Source organism: Lissotriton helveticus, chromosome 5_1, assembly GCF_964261635.1.
Source record: "Lissotriton helveticus chromosome 5_1, aLisHel1.1, whole genome shotgun sequence".
Classification (NCBI taxonomy): domain Eukaryota; kingdom Metazoa; phylum Chordata; class Amphibia; order Caudata; family Salamandridae; genus Lissotriton; species Lissotriton helveticus.
This window is the reverse complement of record NC_136065.1, coordinates 733,414,213-733,438,766: the sequence shown is the minus strand read 5'-3', so window position 1 is coordinate 733,438,766 and position 24,554 is coordinate 733,414,213. Positions and strand designations below refer to the sequence as shown.

The 24,554-nt window shown below is 46.5% G+C and overlaps 1 protein-coding gene across 1 annotated transcript in view; it reads right to left on the bottom strand.

Moving 5' to 3' along the window:
* MYPN (myopalladin) overlaps positions 1 to 24,554 on the bottom strand; it is a 2,138,596-nt gene that overhangs the window by 973,711 nt on the left and 1,140,331 nt on the right. The window contains exon 12 of the mRNA XM_078643205.1: positions 19,466 to 19,598. Coding sequence (XP_078499331.1) covers positions 19,466 to 19,598 — 133 coding nt within the window. The remainder of the gene's footprint in view (positions 1 to 19,465; positions 19,599 to 24,554) is intronic.

Genomic DNA, 24,554 nt, shown 5'->3' with positions numbered 1-24,554 from the left:
GACCCCTCTGACCTAAACAACTACCGTCCCATTACCAACATTCCGACTCTGGCCAAATTGCTGGAAAAATGTGCACAAATACAATTGACTAAACACATTACTCAATTTGATCTTCTCAACTATCATCAATCAGGCTTCCGAGCTAATCACAGTACGGAAACTGCCATGACTCACATAATCGACGACGCCCTCCAAATCCTAGATCATAACGATACCTGCCTCCTCATCCTCCTGGATCTCTCCTCCGCATTTGACACCGTCAAACATGAGAGCTTACTCGAGCTATTAAACACAAGAATGGGCCTATCTGGAACTGTGCTCAAATGGCTCACTTCCTTTTTGCAAAACAGATCGCAGAAATTCAAGAGCAACAACTTGATGTCCGCACCAAGACCCGTATCGCTAGGCGTACCACAAGGATCCTCCCTATCCCCAACTTTGTTCAACCTAGTTATGGAACCTCTCACCACCTTGCTGCAAGAATCCAATGTACACTTCCACATGTATGCTGATGACACCCAACTTTATCTCAAACTACAATCACCCAAAGACATCACACTCTTGAACTCAATGATCAGAAGCACCCAATCTTGGTTGGCCGCTAATCATCTCAAACTCAACGCCCTAAAAACAGAGTTCCTTCTGATCTCACCTCCAGCGAAGATCACTACCGCACAAATGTGGCTTAAAGACCTAACGGCGCTCAATGTCCAACCCACCATCGTGGACTCAGCGAAATCTTTGGGCATAACACTTGACACCAATCTCAGCATGCAGGAACACATCAACAAAGCAACTAAGGGAGCAAACTACCAAATCAACACCCTTAGGAAACTTAAACCTTTCCTTCCAGCCAAAGACTTCCAGACTGCGGTACAATCACTAGTCATACCTCGAATAGAATACGGCAGCACCGCCCTCTGCGGTCTCCCCCTAGCGACTACGGCACCCATAAGAGCCTCTCTAAACGCCGCAGCGAGACTTATCACTGGATCAAAAAAACACTCACACATTTCCCCTGACTTCAAATCATTGAACTGGCTGCCGTTTGAAGCCAGAATACACCTGAAAATAGCTTGTTTGACCCACAAGGCTGTCCACCTGAGCTCACCTAGATACCTCGCTCAGAAGCTGACGATTTCTGGAGGCTCCAGAAACACTAGAGGCACAAACAACCTTTTGCTAAAGCCTAAAAGATTCCGCAAGGAAAAAACCTTTAAACGCTCTTTCTCAGGAATGGCTCCCAGGATTTGGAACTCGCTCCCCCCTGAAACAAGGCTTATCACCTCTACCATACTTTTCAAGAGAGAAGTAAAAGCGATCCTCATGGCTAAATACACTTGAACGACTACTGAGGATAAACTACAAAGACTCGATACTCATCTGTACTACTTGTTCGAACCCTTGTATTTTTATTTTTGACTTTGAAATTGACTTACTTGATTGTCTTTGATATCACTTCAATGTACTGTTAACATGATTGATGTATCTGCGTATACATGCTCCCCTCCTCTGTAAAGCGCTCTGATATCTGCGAAGATCTTGTTCGCGCTATATAAAACTTTCAAAATAAATAAAAATAAATAAATTGGCAGTCGTCTTAAATGCATAAAATGAAACGAAGAAAATGCGCATTTTAAGCATGGGTGAAGGCGAAGGCTAAGTGTATGAGGCGCCAACGTTTGCTTATAGTTAAATCACTAAAAACAAATACATACATTTAACATCAGCGGAGACTAAATTGTATCTAGCACCAGATTTAAAGGATTCTGTTATCGCGGCAGCGATGGATGTATACCTGATAGGGTGACCAACTGGCATTGGTGCAAATTCAGGACGGTGAGTGTAAAAAATCAGGACACAGGGTCAAAATTCAGGACACAAATTCAGGACAGGAGGTCAAAATTCAGGACAATTGGATACGTTTTACAGACACATCAGAGGTCGCGCAATAGTATTTAAGTAAGCCCAGCCATATCCAAACATATTCAACCATTGCAAACCTATCCATCATGTATCCTTCCATCTATCATTTCACTCAGCCTTTCCTTCATTCATCCTTTCACTCATCCATCCATTATCCATCCATCCACCCTTTCACCCTATCCATCTGTACACTCATCCATCCACTCTTCTACCCATCCATCCATTCACTCATCCATCCATCCAGCCATGTACCCTTTCACCCATCCAGCCATCCTTTCACTTAATCATCTATCCACCCAGTCACTCATCCTTCCACCCATCTACCCTTTCAGTCATCCATCCATCCACCCACTCTCTCTCCATCGACCCTTTCACTTAGCAATCCTTCCTTCCATTCATCCACCCACCCATCCATCCATCTACTCATCCACTCACTCATGAATCCATCCATTGACCCTATCACTTATTCATCCTTTCTCTCATCCATTTATCCTTTCTCTCATCCATTTATCCTTTCACTCCTTCACTCATCTATTCATCCTTTTGTCCATCTACCCTCTCTTTAACTCACTCATCCATCCTTACATCCACCCTTTCACTCATCGGTCCATCCATTCACCTTTGCACTTATCAATTCATCAAGCCATCCACCTTTTCACTCATCCATCCTTTCACTCATCTATCCACCCTTTCACCCATCCAGCTACCCTTCCACCCATACATCCAGCTATTTACCTTTTCTCTCTTCCATCCTTCCACTCACTCATCAATTCATCCATCCTCTCTCATTATCCATCTATTCAATCGTTCATTCATCCATTCACCCTTTCACAAATTCATCCAGCCATCCACACATCCCTTCACTTACTCACTCACCCACCTTTTCATGTTAATTTTGAGCTAAGCCTTTTTGAGAAGAGGCCCATCAAGAACTTCACCCTCGCTGCAGGAGCCATTTCAAGACTGGGACAGAAGCCACCCAGGGCAGAGACAGGATCCACCACAGGAGGGGGACAGGAGGCTTCACAGGCCGGGGGGAGGGGGGACAGGAGCCATCACTGGGGGGGGGGAGAAACCATCACAGGAGGGGAGGGCAGGAGCCACCACATGGTGGGACTGGAGCCATCACGGGGGTAGGGGGGGCAGGAGCCATCACAGGAGGGGGAACAGGATCCACCAGGGTGGGCACAGGGGTGGGCATGCAGTATTCTAGTATCATCTTGGTCTCTTCCAGGGTGGGGTAGGGCTCCTCACCCCCTCCTGGACAAGACAACGAGAAGACAGGCTCTCTTTCCAAAATGTTAGTTTTGCCATCCATAACTGTGATGTATAGTACTTAAAGGAGATACTCCACGAGAACTGATTTGACATTGTCCTCCATACTTTGTTAATCAGTGTGGGTGCGATTATGCCATTTCTTCATTTTATTACATTATAGACTGCATGTTTGAAGAACCGAGGTTTGTTTACAATTTAGTGACAGTAATTCAGCTCTCAGTGCTCCGCCCCCCTGGTTTCTCACCGTGCGAGAAGGCAGAAACAAATGGTATTTATTACCATAATAACTACCATTTGTTTCTGCCTTCTCGCACGGCGAGAAAGCAGAAGTTCCCGGTTGGAGGTGGGCGGTGTTATTCAAGGCTGCCCAAACAGACAGTATTAACAACAGTGGGCAAGTCACTCCCCTTGCGCTCGAGTAACACCGCCCACTCTTCCTGTTTGAGAAAATGACGCGGGTGGGGCAGTGGCCGCACCAATCAACAACGAGGCGCCGCACGGCCACCAGCTGCTGCGTGTGCCCCTTGCCTCGCTGCTGCCTCGTTTCTGCCTCGTTCGCCGGCTGCCGCCGCTGCGAGCGCTTTTTCCCCTTGTTTTGGTTGTTTTGTCAGGTATTTGTGCTTGTCTCACTGATCTGTTGTTTTCTCTGCTTTTTCCCCGTTTTTGTCGCTATTGTGTGCCTGTTCAGTATTGTATCGTGTGTACCCTCCTTCCTGGTTGTCCGCCTACCGCTCCGCCCCCCGCCCTCCCTTCCCGCCACCGCCGCTTGTCCCCGCCCCTTTTTCTTCTGTAACCCTCCCCGCTCCCGCCTCCCAGCTGCCCCGCCCACCCGCGCACTTCGCCTTAAATGGCGACCGTGCGAACGCGCAGCGGCCACGCGCAGCGGGCGCGCCGATTGTGCGCCGAAGGCGCGCCAAAGGTAAGCCCGTCTGCGCCCGTCCGCGACCGGATCGCGACCAGCGCCAGGACCCCTGGCCCCCACCGACGGAAGCCGACCCGACGAACCTACAGCGCCGCCGACCTCATCGCACTCAACACCGGCCACATCCCAGGATGTCACCGAGCCGCCCCGAAGCACACCCACGGACCCTTCAGCTGCCTCGCCTGCAAGTTCACCTGCATCCGGACCTTCCCTGCACCCGCCAAGCCGAACTCCAGCAGCACCCACCTCAAGTGCATCCTGCTCAACACCCGCTCCGTCCACAGACACGCCGTAGAACTCTGGAACCTGCTCGACACCACCGCCCCCGACGTTGCCTTCATCACCGAGACCTGGATGAACGCCTCCTCAGCCCCTGACATCGCCATCGCCATCCCAGAGGGCTACAAGATCACCCGGAGGGACCGCGACAACCAGACCGGAGGAGGCATCGCCATCATCCACAGAGACACCATCCGCATCACTACCAACACCGATGACACCCTCACCACCGCTGAACACCTGCACTTCCAGATCCACACCAACCCGAAGACCACCCTCAGAGGCACCCTGATCTACCGACCCCCGGGACCACGCACACGATTCAGCGAGGACATCGCCGACTTCGTCAGCCCGCACGCTCTCCCCTCCGCCGACTACATCCTCCTGGGGGACCTCAACTTCCACCTGGAGAACAACAACGACCGCAACACCATCACCCTGCTCGACAACCTCGACAACCTCGGACTCAAGCAACTGGTGACCACCCCCACCCACCTCGCCGGACACACACTCGACGCCGTCTTCTCATCCAGCAAAGACGTCACCTTCAGCCACGCAACAGGACTCCACTGGACGGACCACAGCTGCGTCCACTTCACCTTCAGAAGAACGACGATCCACCACCTCCAGCAACAGGTTGCTCGAAGAAGCTGGAACAAGATCACAGCCGACCAGCTCACCGCCTCCCTGAGCCAGCACCCTCCCGCCAACTCAGCGAACCCCAGCCAGGCCGCCGACAACCTCACGAAGTGGATCAGCAACTGCGCGGACGAACTCGCCCCTCTGAGGACCCCGCCCAGCAGATCCTGCAGCAGAAAAACACCATGGTTCACCGACGAACTCAAGTGCTCCAAGAAGAACTGTCGAGCCCTCGAGAAAGCCTGGAGAAGGGAACCAACGACGGACAACATGACCACCCTCAAGCTCGCCACCCGGAAACACCACCAACTGATCCGCGCCACCAAGAAAAATGCATACAAGGACCGGCTGGACAACAACGCACACAACTGCAAGGAACTCTTCAACATCGTGAAAGAGCTCTCCAACCCCAACGCCGGAAACAACGACATCACCCCGTCGCAAGACCTCTGCAACTCCCTCGCGTCCTACTTCCACAACAAGATCACGGACATACACAACAGCTTCAACAACCAACCAACGCAAGCCACAACCGCAACGACGACACCCACCACCACCCTCCGCACCTGGACCCCGATCAGCACCGAAGACACCATCCGCACCATGAACTCCATCCATTCCGGATCTCCGACTGACCCCTGCCCTCACCACGTCTTCAACAAAGCCGACGCTGTCCTCGCACCCCACCTGCGGGACATCATCAACACCTCCTTCGACTCCGCCACCTTCCCTGAGAGCTGGAAGCACGCCGAACTCAGCGCTCTCCTCAAGAAACCCACAGCAGACCCCACCGACCTCAAGAACTACCGTCCCATCTCGCTCCTCCCGTTCCCGGCCAAAGTCATCGAGAAGACCGTCAACAAACAGCTGGCCGCCTTCCTCGAGACGAATGGATCCCTCGACCCATCACAGTCCGGCTTCCGAGCGAACCACAGCACCGAGACCGCCCTCATCGCCGCCACCGACGACCTTCGAACTCTGATGGACAACGGAGAAACAGCGGCCCTCATCCTCCTGGACCTCTCCGCGGCTTTCGACACTGTCTGCCACCGCACCCTAGTACAGCGCCTCAGCAACATCGGAATCCAGGAGAAGGCACTGGACTGGATCACCTCCTTCCTCGACGGAAGAACACAAAGAGTCCGCCTACCACCGTACAAGTCAGAGGCCACCAAAGTCATCTGCGGCGTACCCCAAGGATCCTCGCTGAGCCCAACCCTCTTCAACGTCTACATGAGCCCCCTCGCGGCCATCGCACGCCAACACAACCTGAACATCATCTCCTACGCCGACGACACCCAGCTGATCCTCTCCCTGACCAACGACCCCGCCACCGCCAGAGCCAACCTGCACGAAGGGATGAGAGACGTAGCCGAATGGATGACGACCAGCCGCCTGAAACTGAACTCAGACAAGACGGAGGTCCTCATCCTGGGCTCCACGCCCTCCGCCTGGGACGACTCCTGGTGGCCCCCCGCCCTGGGCACCGCACCCAAACCGACGGACCACGCACGCAACCTGGGCTTCATCCTGGACTCCTCCCTCTCCATGACCAGACAAGTCAACGCCGTCTCCTCGTCATGCTTCAACATCCTGCGCATGCTACGTAAGATCTTCCGGTGGATCCCCACCGAGACGAGGAAGACGGTCACCCAAGCCCTCGTCACCAGCCGACTGGACTACGGCAACGCCCTCTACGCCGGAACCACTGCCAAACTCCAGAAGAGACTCCAGCGGATCCAGAACGCCTCGGCGAGACTCATCCTCGACATCCCCCGACGCAGCCACATCTCCGGACACCTGAGAGATCTGCACTGGCTCCCGGTCAACAAGAGAATCACCTTCCGGCTCCTCACCCACGCGCACAAAGCCCTACACGACCAAGGCCCGAGCTACCTCAACAACCGGATCAACTTCTACACTCCCAAGCGCCTCCTCAGATCAACCAACCACGCCCTCGCCGCCGTCCCCCGCATCCGAAGAGCGACAACAGGAGGAAGATCCTTCTCCTACCTGGCCGCCAAGACCTGGAACTCACTTCCGACCAATCTGCGCCTGACCCAAGACCACCTCTCCTTCAGGAAGAAGCTCAAGACCTGGCTGTTCGAGCAGTAGCGGCACCCCCCCCCTCCCAGCGCCTTGAGACCCTACGGGTGAGTAGTGCGCTCTACAAATGACCTGATTGATTGATTGATTGGAGCGGAGGGAGGCTGCCTGCGCCTTCCTGATGACGACGAGCCCAGAGGAATTCAAATGCAGCGACGGCGGGAGTCGGGAGTCTGGAGCCTCGGGACTTAAGAAAAGCGGGAAGACAAGGTAAGTTATTTATCCCCCCTCCCCCCATCCCCTCCGCGGCGACAACCCCATCCCCCCCCCCACCCGCCCGTAATGCCAGCCGCGACTGCAAAGCACAATCCCCATAATAGCAAATCCAGACTGAGATTCCATATGCAGGTCACATTTAGAGTTCATAGCTGCATAATTAACAACAGATAGTCAGAGTTGTATGTGGCCTAACCCGAATCATCTTTAGCTGCCACCCTGCCAAGAAAATACCAGCGTATGTCAGGTATAGAAAATAAAACGCAGTGCTCACGGTTAAAGTTTGGCCACGTTGCGAAGTACTGCTCTAGAGAGATGTGGTGGATTGTTGCCTGCTCTGTTATGTGTCACACTGTGCAATTTAATGTTATTTGTGAAATGGTGATATTGTTTAATTAATGCACAGCTGGCAAGAGTACCATTGTTTCACGGTGCTCAGGTGAAATAATCGGGAGTGGCAGGGGAGGAGCGAAAGAGTCGAAAAAGGCAGTATGGCTTAGTAGAAGTGAATGCAGGCCAGTCTCGTTCTTTTATAGGAGAAGACATCAATTCTGCAGGGTTATTTAACTGCTTAGCGGCAAAGAATTGAAACAGCAGCAAACATACATGGTACTAACCTGGCACCAGTATGGGTTATCTGTCAAATAGAAAACAATGCTATGTCTGTGATAAATTGCAGGCCAGGCCACGTAGTAATGACAAGCAGGTCAAGTGGAGGTGTGCAGGAGGGGCCGATATTGGTACTAATAATTTAGCAACATTATACTTCAATCATGTGCATTGTCACAGAAACACACTAGAATGCGTGATCATTGCTCTGTGCCTCTGCAGAGAGGCCAACAATTGGATGGCCATGCATTCTGCACACCTTTTTGACTCAGTGACAGGCACCGCCCTCAGCCTCAACTCCAGGGCTTAGCTCTCAATTGTGGTATGCAGGCGATTTGGTTTAAAGCATACACTGTAATATGCTAAACAAACAACGAGCAAAAAACCAACGTTCTATGAGTTTTCCTTTAAAAATGAATATAAGAACAATATTTTTGGCTAATTTAACAAAGAAATACTCCTGAAACTTGAATCTACATATGACAATTTCTACAAACCTTCTGGGAGGACCCTATGAAACGTCGATCTCTCTTACGCATAAATGACTTGGTCTTAGCCCCACCACTTTCAAATTCCACCAGCCACCACTGTAAGCTCTGTGAAGAGAACTACGTGCTGCCTCGGTGTAATCAGGGCCAGTTCTAGGATGTGTGAGGCCCCTCTAAATTGCAGAGACATGACGTATTCAGGGCTGTTTGCATCTGAATGGATGCCCCTGAAGCTGCAGCCCCCTCCTCTCAGTCACCTTCGAAACAACTCTTAACAGCTCATCAAGGGCTGGAGGTGTGAGGGTTGCCATCCCGCTGTGCCTCTCGAATGCTGCTGTGTATCTGAGCTTTGGTACAGCATTGGAGTCAAGAAGGGAGGTGGGTGGAAGCTGTGCCCGGTTAAAATTACGGACAAATGGCGTCCGTTAAAGAATGCTTCACGGACAACGGACAGACGGCCGAAATTACAGACTGTCCGTGAAATTTACGGACAGTTGGTCACCCTAATACCTGATACAAGCCGTGTCCTGCCTTCTCTAACTCAGCGATGAAGGAAATGGCTTCGGCGCGCAAAGTATGTAAATAAGCTCATCGATCGTGCATGCGACGTGCACATTAGCCAGTATCTACGTGTTAATTACGTGTCTCGTAACGTAATGAGTGTCATGAGTATGTGTAAAGAATAACATACTTTAGAAAGTTCACGTTTCCAGTCAACAAAAGCAATGCAGAACGGTTAAAAGCACAGTTTGCAATGTCATAACATGAAATCATTATTGTCGAATAAGGTGACTATTCTCAACATTAAATAGTTTGAACGTTTCTGTCAAAAACATTATGAGTGACATGAGTATATATGAAGAATAAAATATATTGTGTAGAAAATTCAGTTATTGTTGAAAGCGCCAAGTCAACAAATTACCCAACATGTTTCAAACAGATTCAACACACAATTTGCAGTGTCATAGCATGGAAGCACAATTGACATGTTAGTTAACAATTCTCAAGATTAAAATAATGTAAACTAATCTTGCAATGCAGTGGTGGACGACATGTGATATCTACAAACTGTTTATTTTAGGAGTAATGTTCATGAACCTGATAGGTTCCATTGGTGATAAAGCGATATGCCATATTTAGTGGTAGTAACAGTTGGAAATTATGCTTGACAAATATGACAGATAAGCCCGACTAAACCATCTTATACAGGGTTAGTGTGGACAGTTAGGTATTGCAGAATGATAAAGTGATCATTTGTTTATAAGTTTCCTCAAGCTCGTTTAATCCATTCTTGACAGAGTCAAGAAGATGGATCCATCTGCACGGCTTGTATCAGGTATACATCCATCGCTGCCGCGATAACAGAATCCTTTAAATCTGGTGCTCGATACAATTTAGTCTCCGCTGATGTTAAATGTACGTATTTGTTTTTAGTGATTTAACTATAAGCAAACGTAGGTGCCTCATACACTTAGCCTTCGCTTTCACTCATGCTTGAAACGCGCATTGTCTTCGTTTCATTTTATGCATATAAGACGACTGCCAATGCCAAACTTGTTCAAACTACCGTCCGTCCGTATATATATCGATCCATCACGAACCCTTCGCTAGTGCTTAAGGAATTTCCATATAAAGACATGGGATGGCAACTTTATCATTTGTATGCCTCATTGTCAGATGACTATATACTCCCGCGCTCACTTTTGCAATACGTGAAGGGAGATACATCATCGCGCTTGAGATAAATTAAGCCTCCATGCTTAGACAGATTGTTTCCGGCTTGCTCAATTAACTGTCTCGAAAGCTCATACATTGTTTTACTCATGTGTTGACAGGATATGGCATGTTAAATTAACCGTTAAGCCTTTTCAGCACGTTGCTGATTTCTGCCAAATATTTTTTGACCAATAAAGCGTTGCACTTTAGATGGTCGGGCTGCTTTTAACCACAGGCATAAGAGCCCTCCATGAAGCAAGTCCTTCATTCGACCCTATTAGCACAATAATTTGCGCATCATTTAGGGTCAAAACGTCGACGCACACAATACGTCTCTACAAAGGCCCATGAACAAAATGAAACAATTTAATTGATTCTGGGTTATATCAAGTCAAGTCAAGTCAAAGATCTTTATTCGGATTGAACATCCATAAAAGTACATAAAATCACAGCATCATGCAATATCATACAAACAAAGAATTCAATAGACTTATAAAAAGAATTAATAAAATCACATAATAAAATCATCTGGTTCATCATAGTATGTATTTACAGTCGACTGTAGGAGTCGGAACATCAAGTTATTTTGGATGAAAATTAAAAAGAAACTGTGAATGGCAACTCTTCAAAAATCATTTCTATAATATGTGCAAAAGGCAATTATTTGTGCAAAAATAGGCAAATGTGCAAACCAAGCAATTCAAAGTGCAAAACTTTTCAGGACAAGTTCAATGACATTCTTGAGAGGACAGCAGATTTAAGAAAGCAACTAACTCTAAAAATTACTTCGTCACAGCTCAGCCTTAGTAAATCATTAAAACCTAAGTTAAAATCAAGCTGATCGGTTTTGCGAAGGTATGGCATTAAAAAATGTTTGGTATATTTAACATAAAAGCCGCAAAAAAGTGTACAGTGTAAAAGGCTTTGTTTGCCACCTTGGGTACAGGGACAGGTTAGATTTTCCAAATTTCTATTAAAACCTATTGGGAAGCATAATACATTTTTAATGCTTCCGTCCCTGAACCGAAACAGCAGGCTTCTATTCCATTTACTCATCTTTTTACACAACTAGCTTTCGGGTATGTTAGAAGGCCTGTCATTGGGTGTCTGGAGGGATAGATATCTCATAACGACTGGCTTTGTGAGGTCTTTCTTTTCCCTCTCACAGTTGTAGTGGCTATACAGGGCCCTTTTTACTGGGTTCTTGTGTGAACAGTCTATTATGTGAGGAGATGTAAATAAATGCCCCTGTTCCACACTCGCTAGGCTTTTCTCCACTGCTGCAAGCCATGGTATGCGATTGGCCCAGTCACATTTTAAACAGTCCATAATGATGTCACGGGTCAGTGACGTTGCTTCGTTCCTCCATATTCTCAGCCAAAACAACGCAGGTCTAGATCTTATATAATCCTCTACATACTTGATGCTCAATTCTTGGTGGCACAAATAAGTTGGGGCGCTAATAACCCCTCCCAGGATCTTCCTGCAAAACCGGTTCTCCTCTATCTGTAAATTGGTACAATTTGTATAGCCCCATACCTCTGCGCCATAAGTTCCTGTTGGTAAGCATTGGGTCTTGTAAATATGTAGCATTGATATAATGACCTCAGCACTTTGTGGTTGGCGAAGTGAGGTAACAGAGTTTATGGCTTTGCTCAGTTTATTTCTTCCCTGTGCAGCATGTGGTTGCCATGAGCCAGAGTCAGCAAACAACAGACCTAGATATGGAAAAGTGCTTGTGCATTTTAAAACATTATCCCCTATTGAAATGCAGTTGATCTTATGCTTTTTGGGGCCACAACACATTATGAATGATTTAGTAAAATTAGTACAGAGCCCCAGATCAGCCATATAGGTAACAAAACCTGAAATTAAAATTCGTAATGCATTAGGTGTGCGGGCCATAAGCACCGCGTCATCCGCATAAAGGAGAGCGGGCAGTGGTCTACCATTAACTTGCGGGACATCAGATGTTAATTATACACACAGTTACTTAATTCATTTATGTACAAAATAGAAAGCAGGGGGGCTAAGACGCACCCCTGTCTGACCCCCCTGGGTTATATGTATAGAATTGTCCAGACGAACTAGAAATCTCTCACCCTGTCCACTGCACTGTATCTGTATATTGTATATAGTGGGTTATTGTTTTCACTTATCACCACAAGTCACCACAGTCACTTGATTTTCATTTTTGCAATACTAAGTATGTACTTTGTTCTAGCCTTTTATATTTGATATGAAACTCAAATATATATAATTTGAAACGTAATTCCAGGTGTGTGTTACAGTATTCCTTTTTTCATTGTGATCACATGTTAATTATTTATTGGATCAACAAAGAAACACTACAATCTAATCCCGCATCCCACGCCAGATTGAAGTTACCCCCCCCAGGATGAGCTGATGAGCATCATGTGTTAGGTGTTCCCGTAGGAGTTTCCTAATGAAGAGATCCTGTCCTTGATTGGGAGCATAAATATTGCAAAGTGTGAATGTCTGTGCCCCGATCCAGACCTCCAATTTAAGAAATCTACCACCTTTGCCATGGATCACTCCGGAGGCCCCCTGTTGGATGCCTGCCCTGCAGAGGATAGCCACCCCAGCTGTTTTTGTACGCGCAGATGCCCAGTGTTGGAGGGGATATTTAGGGTGAGCCGTACAGGAAGTATCCACCTGTAACAAGTGAGTCTCCTGTAAGAAGATAACGTCTGGATTCTGTTGTCTTAAATAACGCCAAATTTGACAACACTTGTTAGGGGAGTTAAGGCCTTTTAGATTAAGGAAAAGGAGTTTCAAACAGGGTACAGAAGTCATGGTAAAAGCTGAGTACATACAATCACCATTAAATGTGGTGAGAATAAAATGTAGTGCAGGGGCCACCGTCCTCATCTGTCGAACCTCCGTAGAAAGCAAGCACAGCCAGAATGGATCTCGATACCCAGCATGATATAAGAGGGAGTCGGTATACCAAATAATAGCCCTCTATCAAGAAATGTCGCACTCCCAGTAGCAAGGCCCTTCCTTACTCTAGACAGAAAGAAAAGGAGAAGGAGAAAAGAAGGAAAGGGAAGGAAAGGAAAGGGAAAAGGAGAGCAAAATATCCAAATTAAACAACGGCCAGCGTGGCCATCAAGACCTATTCCAGTCTAAGAGCAGGCTAGGCTCAGTGGCACAAGCCATCCCAGAGATGTCACTCTCTTACGAATAGCAGGGGAGGCGATTCTCAGAAAATCAGCACCACTGTCAGGAGGTACACACCGGCACTGCTGACACGTTATGCTTAGGGCAAGGAGAGAATAAGCAAAGAGCATGAGAGTCAAAACCAGTCTCCACAGGAAACTGCTGAGGACAAAAAAACAATGACCCTCTAAAACGAGGCTGGTCATTCAGTTCTCATTTGGCTGGGAATGGGAGGGGGACCGCCCTCTGTCCACGGAGCGAAGATGTTGAATAATGTCTTGTTTGGCTTGAGAAGAGGAGTGCTCCCCTCGCTTAGACAGATGCCATGGTCTGAGCGCTCTAGTCCATTGCGATTTCGCAGGCTCTTGGCCCAAAGAAGGCAATCGTGAGGGGCTAGGCGGCTGAGAGGAGATCGGAAAGCGAAGCAGCTGAGTGGCCTACTGGAAGGATCGATGCACACAGCGTTTGGATTTCCATTGAAAGATGAGCACAAAGGGATGGCCCCACTGGTACTGTATGGCCAACTCCCAAAGCTTGTCGGTGACGGGTTTGAAGTCCCTATGGCGACGAAGCGTCGTAGGAGCAAGGTCCGGGAAACGCTGGATGGGGGAGCCCTTTTAGGTTAACTCTGACTTGCAACTTGCTGCCTTTAACATGGCCTCCTTCTCCATGAAAAAGTGGACCCTGGCCAATATGTCGGGAACCATGCCAGAGCGACCAGGAGGCCCAGTTACATGGTGAGCCCAATCAAGCGCAGGCGGAGAGGCATCGTCATCCCCTCTGATTTTGTGAAGCAGTTCTGCAACCAAAGTCACAATATCAGAGCCCTCTGCCCCCGCCGGGACACCCCTCAGGCACAAATTATTACGGCGGCTCCGGTTTTCTAAGTCCTCCTGCTTAACTTGGAGCTCAATATATTGTTCATTCAGGAGGGCCAATCGTTGCCAAAGTTGCTCTTGGTCTTTCGTGCGAGCATCAACTGTCTTCTCGAGATCATCTACTTTCCCTCCAATTCCTTGTTGCAGGTTTGAACCTAGGTTCAAATGTTATTGACATTTATAAAGCGCGCTGTTACCCAAGGGTGTCCTGGCGCTGTGTAGGATGTCCTACTGAAACATGGTCACAGAGGGGTCAAGCTTGGGCCTTAGGCATTGAACAACCAAGTTTTCAAAGCCTTCCTGAAGTCAAGTAATTTTGTCATGCCTCTGAGAGGCAGTGGAAGGGCATTCCATGCTTTGGCGGTGCCCACCAAAAAGCTCCTACCACCCCAGTTAGCTTTTTTTGCCAGCAGTACCCAATATACTGTTTTTACCAGGAGAAGTGCCCTCTTGTATCTAGATACAACTCCAAATATTTTTAATTGGTTACTGCTTCCAAGTGAATTTCATATAAAACAATTGAGTTGTAGACAGACGTGTTTTCTTATTATCAAATCTACCTCCAAATGGTTGGTTTGAGCGTACAATGCCAAGACATTAACTGATCTTTGTAGGCCTATATTATTAAGGCATTGTGTAGTGGTGCACTGTAATTTACAAACAGCATATTTTATATTGAAATAGCTGCAAAATTGCACTGGCAGGCAGTCGGATGGGTAAAACCATGCAGCACTCAAATTATAATAATTAATATTTATCATTTGTGCATCACTAAGTAAAAGTGTTTAGATTTGTTTTGATCCTATTAAAATCTTTGTTTCCATCATATGCCTGAATTTCAAGAAGTATGTGCATCATTTATGCTTCCTAACTTCTGATATATTTTGACATATTTGTGCAGTTCATTTACAAGAGTTTAAAGGTTGTTGAATGTTAGGAAAACACTGAAGTCTTAGTTTTTCCTTTCCCACTTCCTATATCCCAGCAAGATTGTCAGATAGTTCACTTGACAAAATTCTCTAACTTTGCAGTTAGAGAAAGAAAAGCAAACACCAATCTCCGAGTTAAAAGAATAAGCATCAATTTGTCAGAAGACATAGCCTAAACATTTGACCTGGGTCTTTGAACACACAGCAAATGTGACAAGGTAAAACCAAAATTTAGAGGCATCTTAAGTTCTCATTCACCTTTGAACTCCTGCATCGGTATTTTGGGGGAAACAGTCAGAACACCGGGCCGCAGCCACGCGTATTCCGACTACGCCAGGGCGACCACTCTTGCCTTAATAGCACATATGCCTTAACCATTCATGTGCGTTGTTAAGGCAGTGCACGGTCTAGCTGCTGGCTGCTGCTCGGTGGAAGCAGGAAAATGCTAGGAAGAAAGCCAGAGGACGAGGGGAGGAAAGTGGGGATGGTGCCGGGTTTGTATGGGCTCGGGGTAGTTTTCAGGGTTGGGGTAGTTTTTAGGACCAGGGTTGGGTCAGTTTTCAGGGCGGGGTTGAGGTAGATTTCAGGGCAGGGGGTCAGGGTAGGTTTTAGGGCTTGGGTCGGTTGGATAGTTTTCAGGTCTGGGGTCAGGGTAGTTCTCAGGGCTGCTGGGGGTGAGGTAGTTTTAAGGGCTGGTGGGGGGGTCGGGTAGTTTTCAGGGTTGGCGGGGGGTTGGGATAATTTTTTTAATGAGAGGTTAGGGTGTTAGACCTAAGGGCAGTGGAATGGGTTGGGGTAGCTTGAGGGACAACACAGGGGGGGAGCGGGTCTGGGTAGTGTATGTAAAAGGGCAGGGCTTTAGGTCTGAGGGCAGGGGGATGGGGATGGGTAGTTGGGGTAGTTTTTAGGGCTTAGGATAGGTTGGGGTCGTTTTTAGGGCTCATTCGGTCGTGGTAGTTTTTTAAATAGGGGTTAGAGTTTAAGGCCTAAAGGCAGTGCAATGGGTTAGGGTGGTTTTAGGGACAGCGCAGGGTGGGAGGGGGTTGGGGTGGAAAGATTTTGGGCCTCAGAGAGGGGGCAGGTAGCGGGTATGTAGCTTAGGGTGGGTAAAGGGGGTTGGAGTAGTGGCAACCTTAGCCGGTACACCCCTTTACCATTCATGCCTTTAGCACTAAATGGCATGTATGATAAAGGAATGTGCGGTTAAGACGCATTCATGGTTCGGCCTGAGTGGTAGAGGCACCATTGGTTTAACCATGCATGCCTCTATCATACACCCTTATTTTGGGGGTGTTTCAGCACCTCCCTCACCTCTACTTTGAGCACCTAAGGCTAAACTCTCCCCAATCTCTCGATTCTTCTGGAAACAGGTTCTCCTCCTACTTAAAGAGAAAGAAGTCTGAGAGTGATCACCTGTTCTAAGTCATTATTTGCACAAGGACCCTTCCTGATATTAACACTAGAAAACCTATGATTTAGCTTTGGCTCCTTGTTTGAATCTCTGTTCCTGTCCACTGCCAACTGTAACATTCAATGATAAGTGGCCAGTGATTACTTCTCCCAGCTTTCCTACTGCCAGACGTAGATCTGCTGTCAATTGGCAGGAAGACCTTTTCACACCTCATGAAGGCATAATCACTGTCAGGAGGGAAGCCCAGAAGAACTGAAATAATTACTGCTAACCTTTACAGTCAGCACAATCTAATTTGTTAAAAAGTTAATTTCCCAATATATCTATCCATCATCTTCTTCACCACTGAACTAGACGTTTCATCAAAATTAAAAATAAAATTTGAATGAAAGTTCTAGCTTTTTCCCTAGATTTTGTAACATTATTTTTAATCGCAATCCAGACTCTTCAAAGGAAATAAAACTATGTTAGCACACAGAGTAAATATTTCAATTTGCAGTGATTTGCTGTAGAGCTAATCATTCAAAATGGAGGACCAGAATCAATGTTTTCCAGTCACAAATATGTGTGGTGTAAATGTACATTTCAGCCAATATTACACATATAACTTTTATGCCAATGTTGCACTTTCTTGTTCCAACTTACTGTGGTCTTCACATGCCAATTGGGTATAGCTAATTGTACTTCATGTTTTATAGACGGAGCACGTGAACTTTGGGACTGAATGCTAGCACTACAGTGCCCAGAGACAAAAATGCCAGCAATGTCAACTATTGAAAAAGTACAGGGACCACTCAAAAAATTAGCCGTATGATAATAGTACATGGTTCCCATTTGGTACACCAAGAAGAGGGTCCCACTCAAAGGCACGATATATCCTAATCCAGCCTGAATGCAGCTCCTTACGTGATCGCCCGTCAGCAAATACCAAAAAGTCGAAAGATGTTCCCTCAAGTGTCTGGATCAAAAATTCCTGTGTATGATAAATCCAGTGGACCAAAGGCGTAATCCTCGCCTCATGAGGTTTAAAGTCCAACAGATACCTTCAAGTCTGAATCAGGTTTTACTGATGTTGACTATGATCAATACAGTTTCCATGCCGGTGATAATCTAAGGTGCACGAAAGTAGTCTTGTGACCGATAAGTCATCCCGGGATCCGTGATAATGGTTCAATAATAACAGGCGGGCATTAACCCAAGGCCACGATCCGGCCTGAATCAAAGTAAACGGAGTTCAACTGGATGGCGACGTCCAAGAAGACTTGAAGGTATCTCTTGGACTTTAAACCTCATGAGGCCAGGATTGCGCCTTTGGTCCACTGGACTTATCATACACAGGAATTTTTGTTCCAGACACTTGAGGGAACATCTTTAGACTTTTTAGTATTTGCTGATGGGTGATCATGTAAGGAGCTGCATTCAGGCTGGATTAAGATATTTCTTGCCTTTGATAGGGACCCTCTTCTTGGTGTACCAAGTGGGAGCTATATCTGTAGCTCTAAAAACTGATTAGATTTCTCTACTTTGATAGGGTTATTTACCTGGGAAGCCCTGATTAAGTTCTCAATGAGAACGAAATGTGTTGGCTGAAGTGCATGCTTTGTATGAAATATTTTTAATAAAGAATCTTTGGAATACTACAGAAGCAAATTCCTGAAATTTATATATTTCTGCGCGCACCATCTAACTATTGCTTTGGGACCTGGGACACAGTGACGCCATAGGACGGTTGGTGTTTGGGATCGCTGCGCAAGACTACTTACTATACATACTGAAACGGATTTAGAGGTGCAGGGGAAACAGTCCACCGTCCTTTGTGTTTCTTGCTGTTAATAATAGTACATGTAAACCACATCTTCTACAATGATTTGGCAAACAACCTTATAAACGCATGCCTATAACCAGCTAGACAAGCAAAAAAAACTCAGCTGATGAAAATACATAATGAAAGGGCACGAGATTTTTTTCACTTTTGTAGTTTAACCTCTAAACTTTGTGATATATTCTACAATACCGTCCACTTAAGTACTCACAAAACAGTGTCACGAGTTGTTACTAACTCAGCATATAAAAATGATGTCTTTCAATATCACTTTGGTATATTTCAAAGCGAACTTACCTCTATTCACTCTTAATTGTTCCGCATTATGCTTATAAGTATGAATGCATATTTCTTTTGTTAATTTCAAAGCGGGCTTTTTCCCGTTTTGTTGAATAATTAGTGCAACAGCCTTCACAAAGTAAATTGGCGGATACTGTACTTGATGAAATATTATTTGTATTGAATACAGAATGTATGAAGGCACAGTGAAATTAAACGTGTATATAGCAAAAGTATTACACTACTGATCAAAAATCAAGTCAACTTCATGGTTCACATTTACTACACGATTTCTTGAGACTTTTTAATTCATCTTTCTTTAACAGGATCACAGGTGCAATTAATTGATTACAAAAACGCAATTTTAATAAAGCTCGTTCTCTATCAAGTTATTAACCTAACTTCTTAAAAAACAGTAGAGCCTCATAGAACCCTTATTGTAATTACATAAAAAAAGAACCTCAAAGATTCACAGACTGTGTTTCAACCTGAATCGCTAATTAACAGACTTCCTTGTTTATGGCTTAACTGCGTTCTTCTTGTCACCAATAAAGTATGCCAAAAGGACTTTACCACAATCATTTCCTCATGTCAGCTACTTTAGGGCTCTTTTGTTGGAATAATGCATATGAAATGGCAGAAAAGAGACTGACTGCAACTGACTCTGCTTACAATCCCACCATCTCTACTAAAAAACACAGCTCATCTAATAAGGTATAAAAGGCAGTGCTGTTAGTTTCAAATACACCAGTGAAAGGTTTAGTATTAGTAAGTAAGTGCTCACCTGCTGATGTTGTTTTAAAATGTCATCCTTGAAATAAAGTTTTCTTTTTATGTCCTCTACAACTACATTTTTCTTATGAACAAGATCCAGTTGCTGTAGCATTGGAGTTCTCTTAGGTATTCCTTTGGATGACCTAGAAGATATACTTGTTTATGAAAAAAACTCACAGTACACTTCAACATAATAAAACAAAGAATTACCGTTAGACTAAGTTTAGTGTTTGAATATATATATAAATATAAATGTACATGTATTTATATAGCGCAAATCACCGACCCGGTATCTAAGCGCTTGCTTAGGGAACCCGTCCTGGTTTTCCCCTGTGAGATACCCCGGCAGGGTATCCACAAGGTGAAAGCCAGGCATCCCGCCACGAGGGGCCGTAGTGGAGATTAAGCAAGCTATTGCCCAGAGTCGCAGAGTGTGACCCCGTGAGTTGAGTAGGCACCGGAGCGAGAATTGTCGAATCCATGGAATTTTTTAGCCCGAGACCCGCCGAGGCAGGGAATCGAACCCTGGTCCACGGCCGATCTCATCTTCCGGGTCTGCCGCCTCTAACCACTGAGCCACGCTTCTCCACAATATATATATATATATATATATATATATATATATATATATATATATATATATATATATATATATATATATATATATATATATATATATATATATATATATATATATATATATATATATATATATATATATATATATATATATATATATATATATATATATATATATATATATATATATATATATATATATATATATATATATATATATATATATATATATATATATATATATATATATATATATATATATATATATATATATATATATATAAATGCAGAACATATTACACCTACTTAAGCAGAAGATTGATTTTTTGACTATCATTTCCTTCCTAGAAATGGCCTTCACGTTTTTCTTGGTGTGTTTTATAGTGCATTAAATGTATAAGAAGTAACTGTGTTTGAGAATTTCGGGGGCAGTATCACAATTACGGTCTGAGTGCTGCGCAAACGTGGAACAGGACCATGCATTTGTTGTTCCCAAAACTCAGCTGTTTAAAGCGTATACATACTTAGAAAATCTATTTATTATTGCGCGAGTGGCAGAAAACACAGAGCTCTTAATTGTTTGTGTTTGTTAGCTGTGCTTTTCTTCTCTGCCCTGTTGGAAGGGGGGTTTGTGGAGCAGCTGACAGGAGGAAACTCTGCCCCCGGGCAGATTGGGAGCATGGTGTAGTCTAGCGACTGCCATTTTTAGGTCGCGGCCTGATCCAGCGCATGCGCTGGTCTGGCCGAGACATTTAGTAGCTGCTTTGAGGAGTATAGTAGCTGCTTTGAGAAGTGCTACTTTCCCGGCAACCAGCTTACTATCATGCGCACAAGAGCGCACGCCCATGCACGTAATAGCAAGCTGGTGGCCAGCAAGGTAGCACTTGCGGTGACGTGCGTGCACACCACTCACGTTTTTTTTAATTTCATTTCGCGGCCACGCGGCTTTACTTTTATGGCCGCGCGGCCAATACTTTTTTGCTGATGAAATGAAGGCGTCCCCCTGAAGCATGTATGGAATTGGCAATGACTCGAGTTTGTCGGATCTTTTTTACTGTTGCAATGAAAGTAAATGAGGTGTTTTATTCGCTGTCATGAAACGATGCCTCAATTCTGTCCATAAAGCGAAATGTTCACATGCATTACAAATTTCTTTTTAAATACTGCAGCAGAAATAGGAACATGCCCGTCTGTTTGTGTTGCTTTTTCCTAGTCCTTCTCACATCCAATTTACTTCCTTCAGTACCGCCAAATAGGTAAAGTCAATGTTCTCCTGCAATCTATCATTACCTCCTCCGAAAGTAGTCATTTTAGCGCACCTAAGCGGCCCGCAATTTCCTGAAATTGCAGAATATCCTGCACCTCTGGGAAGCACCGTTATCGCCTTCTGCGTTTGCAAGGAGACTCCTCGGGTCTCGGAAGCGGCCATCTGTAACAGTCACTGCCCAATATGAATCCCCCTGCCAGCTGTTGCAAATGTCCTCTGCTCTAGCCGCTCTCTGTGGTCTCGGTTGCGCCTGGCACTTGCGTTCTTCTCTCACCTCCAGTTCCACACAGATTCCATCCAAACATGTAGCCTAGCTAGGCCTGACCTAATCCCCCACACGCGTCTGTAGAACTTGATAGTTAGACATGCCAAACAAAGCCAGTGTTCTCTCCCTGGGGTAATTATTGTCTGACATTTAAAATGGCAGGCCACTGTCCTTCGCAGGCCTCTGGAGCCAGACGCCCACCCAGCGCACATTATGCCTCTCCCTGACAGCCCCCTCCCTGTGCCTTCACATTCCGACAATCTCGCTTTACTTTTTGCACTTCCATTTGAAGAACAAACCCTGAATTTGAATTTTTCCTCATCTTGCGTGAACAATAGGATATAAATGAACCGTCGAACACACTAAATTTGTAATTAAAGATGACCGAAAAATTAATATATCGCTTCTTTAAAAAAATGAATTGATGCCGCTGCACGGGAACAGGGAAAGCGGCAGGGATATCCACGCTCCGATATCGCAGAATAAATACGTTCCAATATTAAAGTAAATATTGATTAGGTATCCACTGGCATTTACCCATAGGTCTTCAGACCTGGACCAACAAACTATGAACCAGCCCTTCCAAGAAGAAGGTATTAGCTGGCACGAGACGTGACAAGTGATGCTGGAACAGTTTTCAGATTGGAAGTGGTGGCTAGATCCAACAGCTAATAAAGGGACTAAAAAAACAAGCATTGGCATAGCCAATAGGTCTCGCTTTTGGGACGTTATAAGTATTTACTTAAGCAGCACAATATCCTTGGTGCAAGAACATCAACTGTTGCATGGCTAAACACTTATAAGATCTCAAAGGCGAGACCTATTGGCTATGCCAATGCTTTTGTATTGGGCTGTGTATATAGCCCAAAAGTAGCCCGCAGTTCATTTAGGGGTTCAGGTTTGGCTACTAGCCACCATTTTAGGTTCAGGTGACCTGGTGGCTCGTAGCATGAGCTTAGACTAGTGAATTTTCAATTTGCATGTTTTAAGCTTGTGAGGTGTTAGTGTAGGTAGCTTCCAATGATCTGCGCATGGCCGAGGCAACGTGGCTGCTGAGGGAGGCCGGGTGGCTGGACCTTGTAGTGGGAGGGGATGCGGTAGCCACCCGGGCCGCCCTACTGCCTGTGCATCTGCTGGTTTTGTTGTGGCCTTGGTGGACTACTCCCCACCAAGAAACTGGGGACGGCGGGGAAAGCATGCTGTGAGGTGAGTCCTAGGGGCCGCTCTATGACTAAAGGAGCAGCCTCACAGGGGACCAGGGTCGGGTGCAGGAGTGCATAGCCTTCTGGTGCAGGCAGGGCTGTGGTCCAGCTGGAATTAGAGAAGGTGGGAGTGGGAGGAGGTTTGGCAGTAGCATGGCCTCCTTTTGTAAGTAGCACAGACACAACTCATGAGGCAGGGTCTAAGCTGACTGGGAGTGGTGAGGCGGCCCCACCGCATGGTAAGGGCGTGTACAGGGCCGCCAGGAAATGAGGCAGGAGGAAGCGGGAGGCATCTTGGTGGATTATGGGGCCAGGAGAATCCTTCTAGCAAGCCCAGCCCGAGAGAAGCAGTTTCCAACATGAGGGAGGGACAAAGGATGCCGTCAGTGAGGTGGCAGTAGGGGAAGGGTCCGGAGGCAAAGTTTTGTTTGAATCGGCCGACAGCCTGTAGGAGTACAGGAGAGACTGGGGGGTTAGATATATTTGAACCTTGGGAGGAGGCCACCAGGGAAGGGGTGGGACAGGGTGGCTCAAGTGGATGCCTACAAAGGTAAGGGAGTGTCCCTGCAATGGGGGACCACAGGTCATGAAAGGGAGAGAGAGGTCTTTTCCAAGGTGATTGGGAATCTGCAATTGTAGCAGCCATGCTAGAATGGAGAAGAGATGAGGATGCCCTAGAGGAGGATGGTTTAGTAGAAGAGGATTTTGAGGTTATCAGGAGATTGTCCCTTATGGTGTGGGGCATGGGGGAGGGACGGGAGCAGGGGCTCGTGTGTGGCGCAGAGGGTACTTAGGTGTGGGAGCATAACATTTTGGGTTATGAAGGGGTGACACATATGGCACCAGCACACCAGTCCTGTCTTCTTTCTTTCAGGTGCAGGGGCCGTGCGACGTTCCAAATTTGGTACAGCTGGGTGCGTCTCATCAGCACCAGGGGGACGAAATGGCTGGGTCCAGTGTGGTTTGCCTGACACCAGCTGGGGATCCCGGCATGGTCAACTTACGGAGGTCCATGAAAACCTTGTTGGTCCCATTAGCTGGTAGGTGTTGAACAGCCTCTGGCACGCGATAAGCAGAAAGCAGCAGAGTAGCATCAGCAGAATGGCAGGGAAGGGTCACATCACCCCCCCGGCGTTGCACTGCTATAGTGACTTTTGGCTCAGATCATGCACCGGGGAAGGGATAGGCCACAGTTGGGCTTTCTGGAAGACCCGCTAGTTTGGATTACGATGATCACAGCATGGAAGAGGAGGAGCTTTGTGACAAGGAGCCCGGGGTTAGCGGGGAGGGGCTCTCTAATGAGTTGTCCAGTATGTTACAGGTGAATAAAGAATGGCCCACTAAGAGCGTGAAGGAGGAGAAAACACTGGTGAGACGGACTGCAACTGCACAGGTACCGACCGTGGCACCAAGTAGGGAAAAGGGGAAGGGCAATGCTCCTAAGTTGGTAGACACAGGCATGGATGCTAGTGAATGGTCAGAAGTAGGAAGAGAATGTGCAAAGGGAAATACATGCCAGACGACGGAGTGGGTACGGACGAAAATGTTTGCACTCATAGTCATTGTGGGGGTGGAAGCAATAAAGAGTGCTCATGGGTGGCTACTGGGGGCAGTTGAGGTGGGAGAGAAGAAGGAGGGGCCAGCAAACAAGGAGCTTCTGATTAAAAAATTGCCTTATATGGGTTTGACCAAACCATTGGGGGCTCATTTAATGTTGGCCACGAAAGAGCGAATTTGGAAAGTGGAATATGTGGGGATGCTAAAACTCCGACACAGAGAGGTGTGA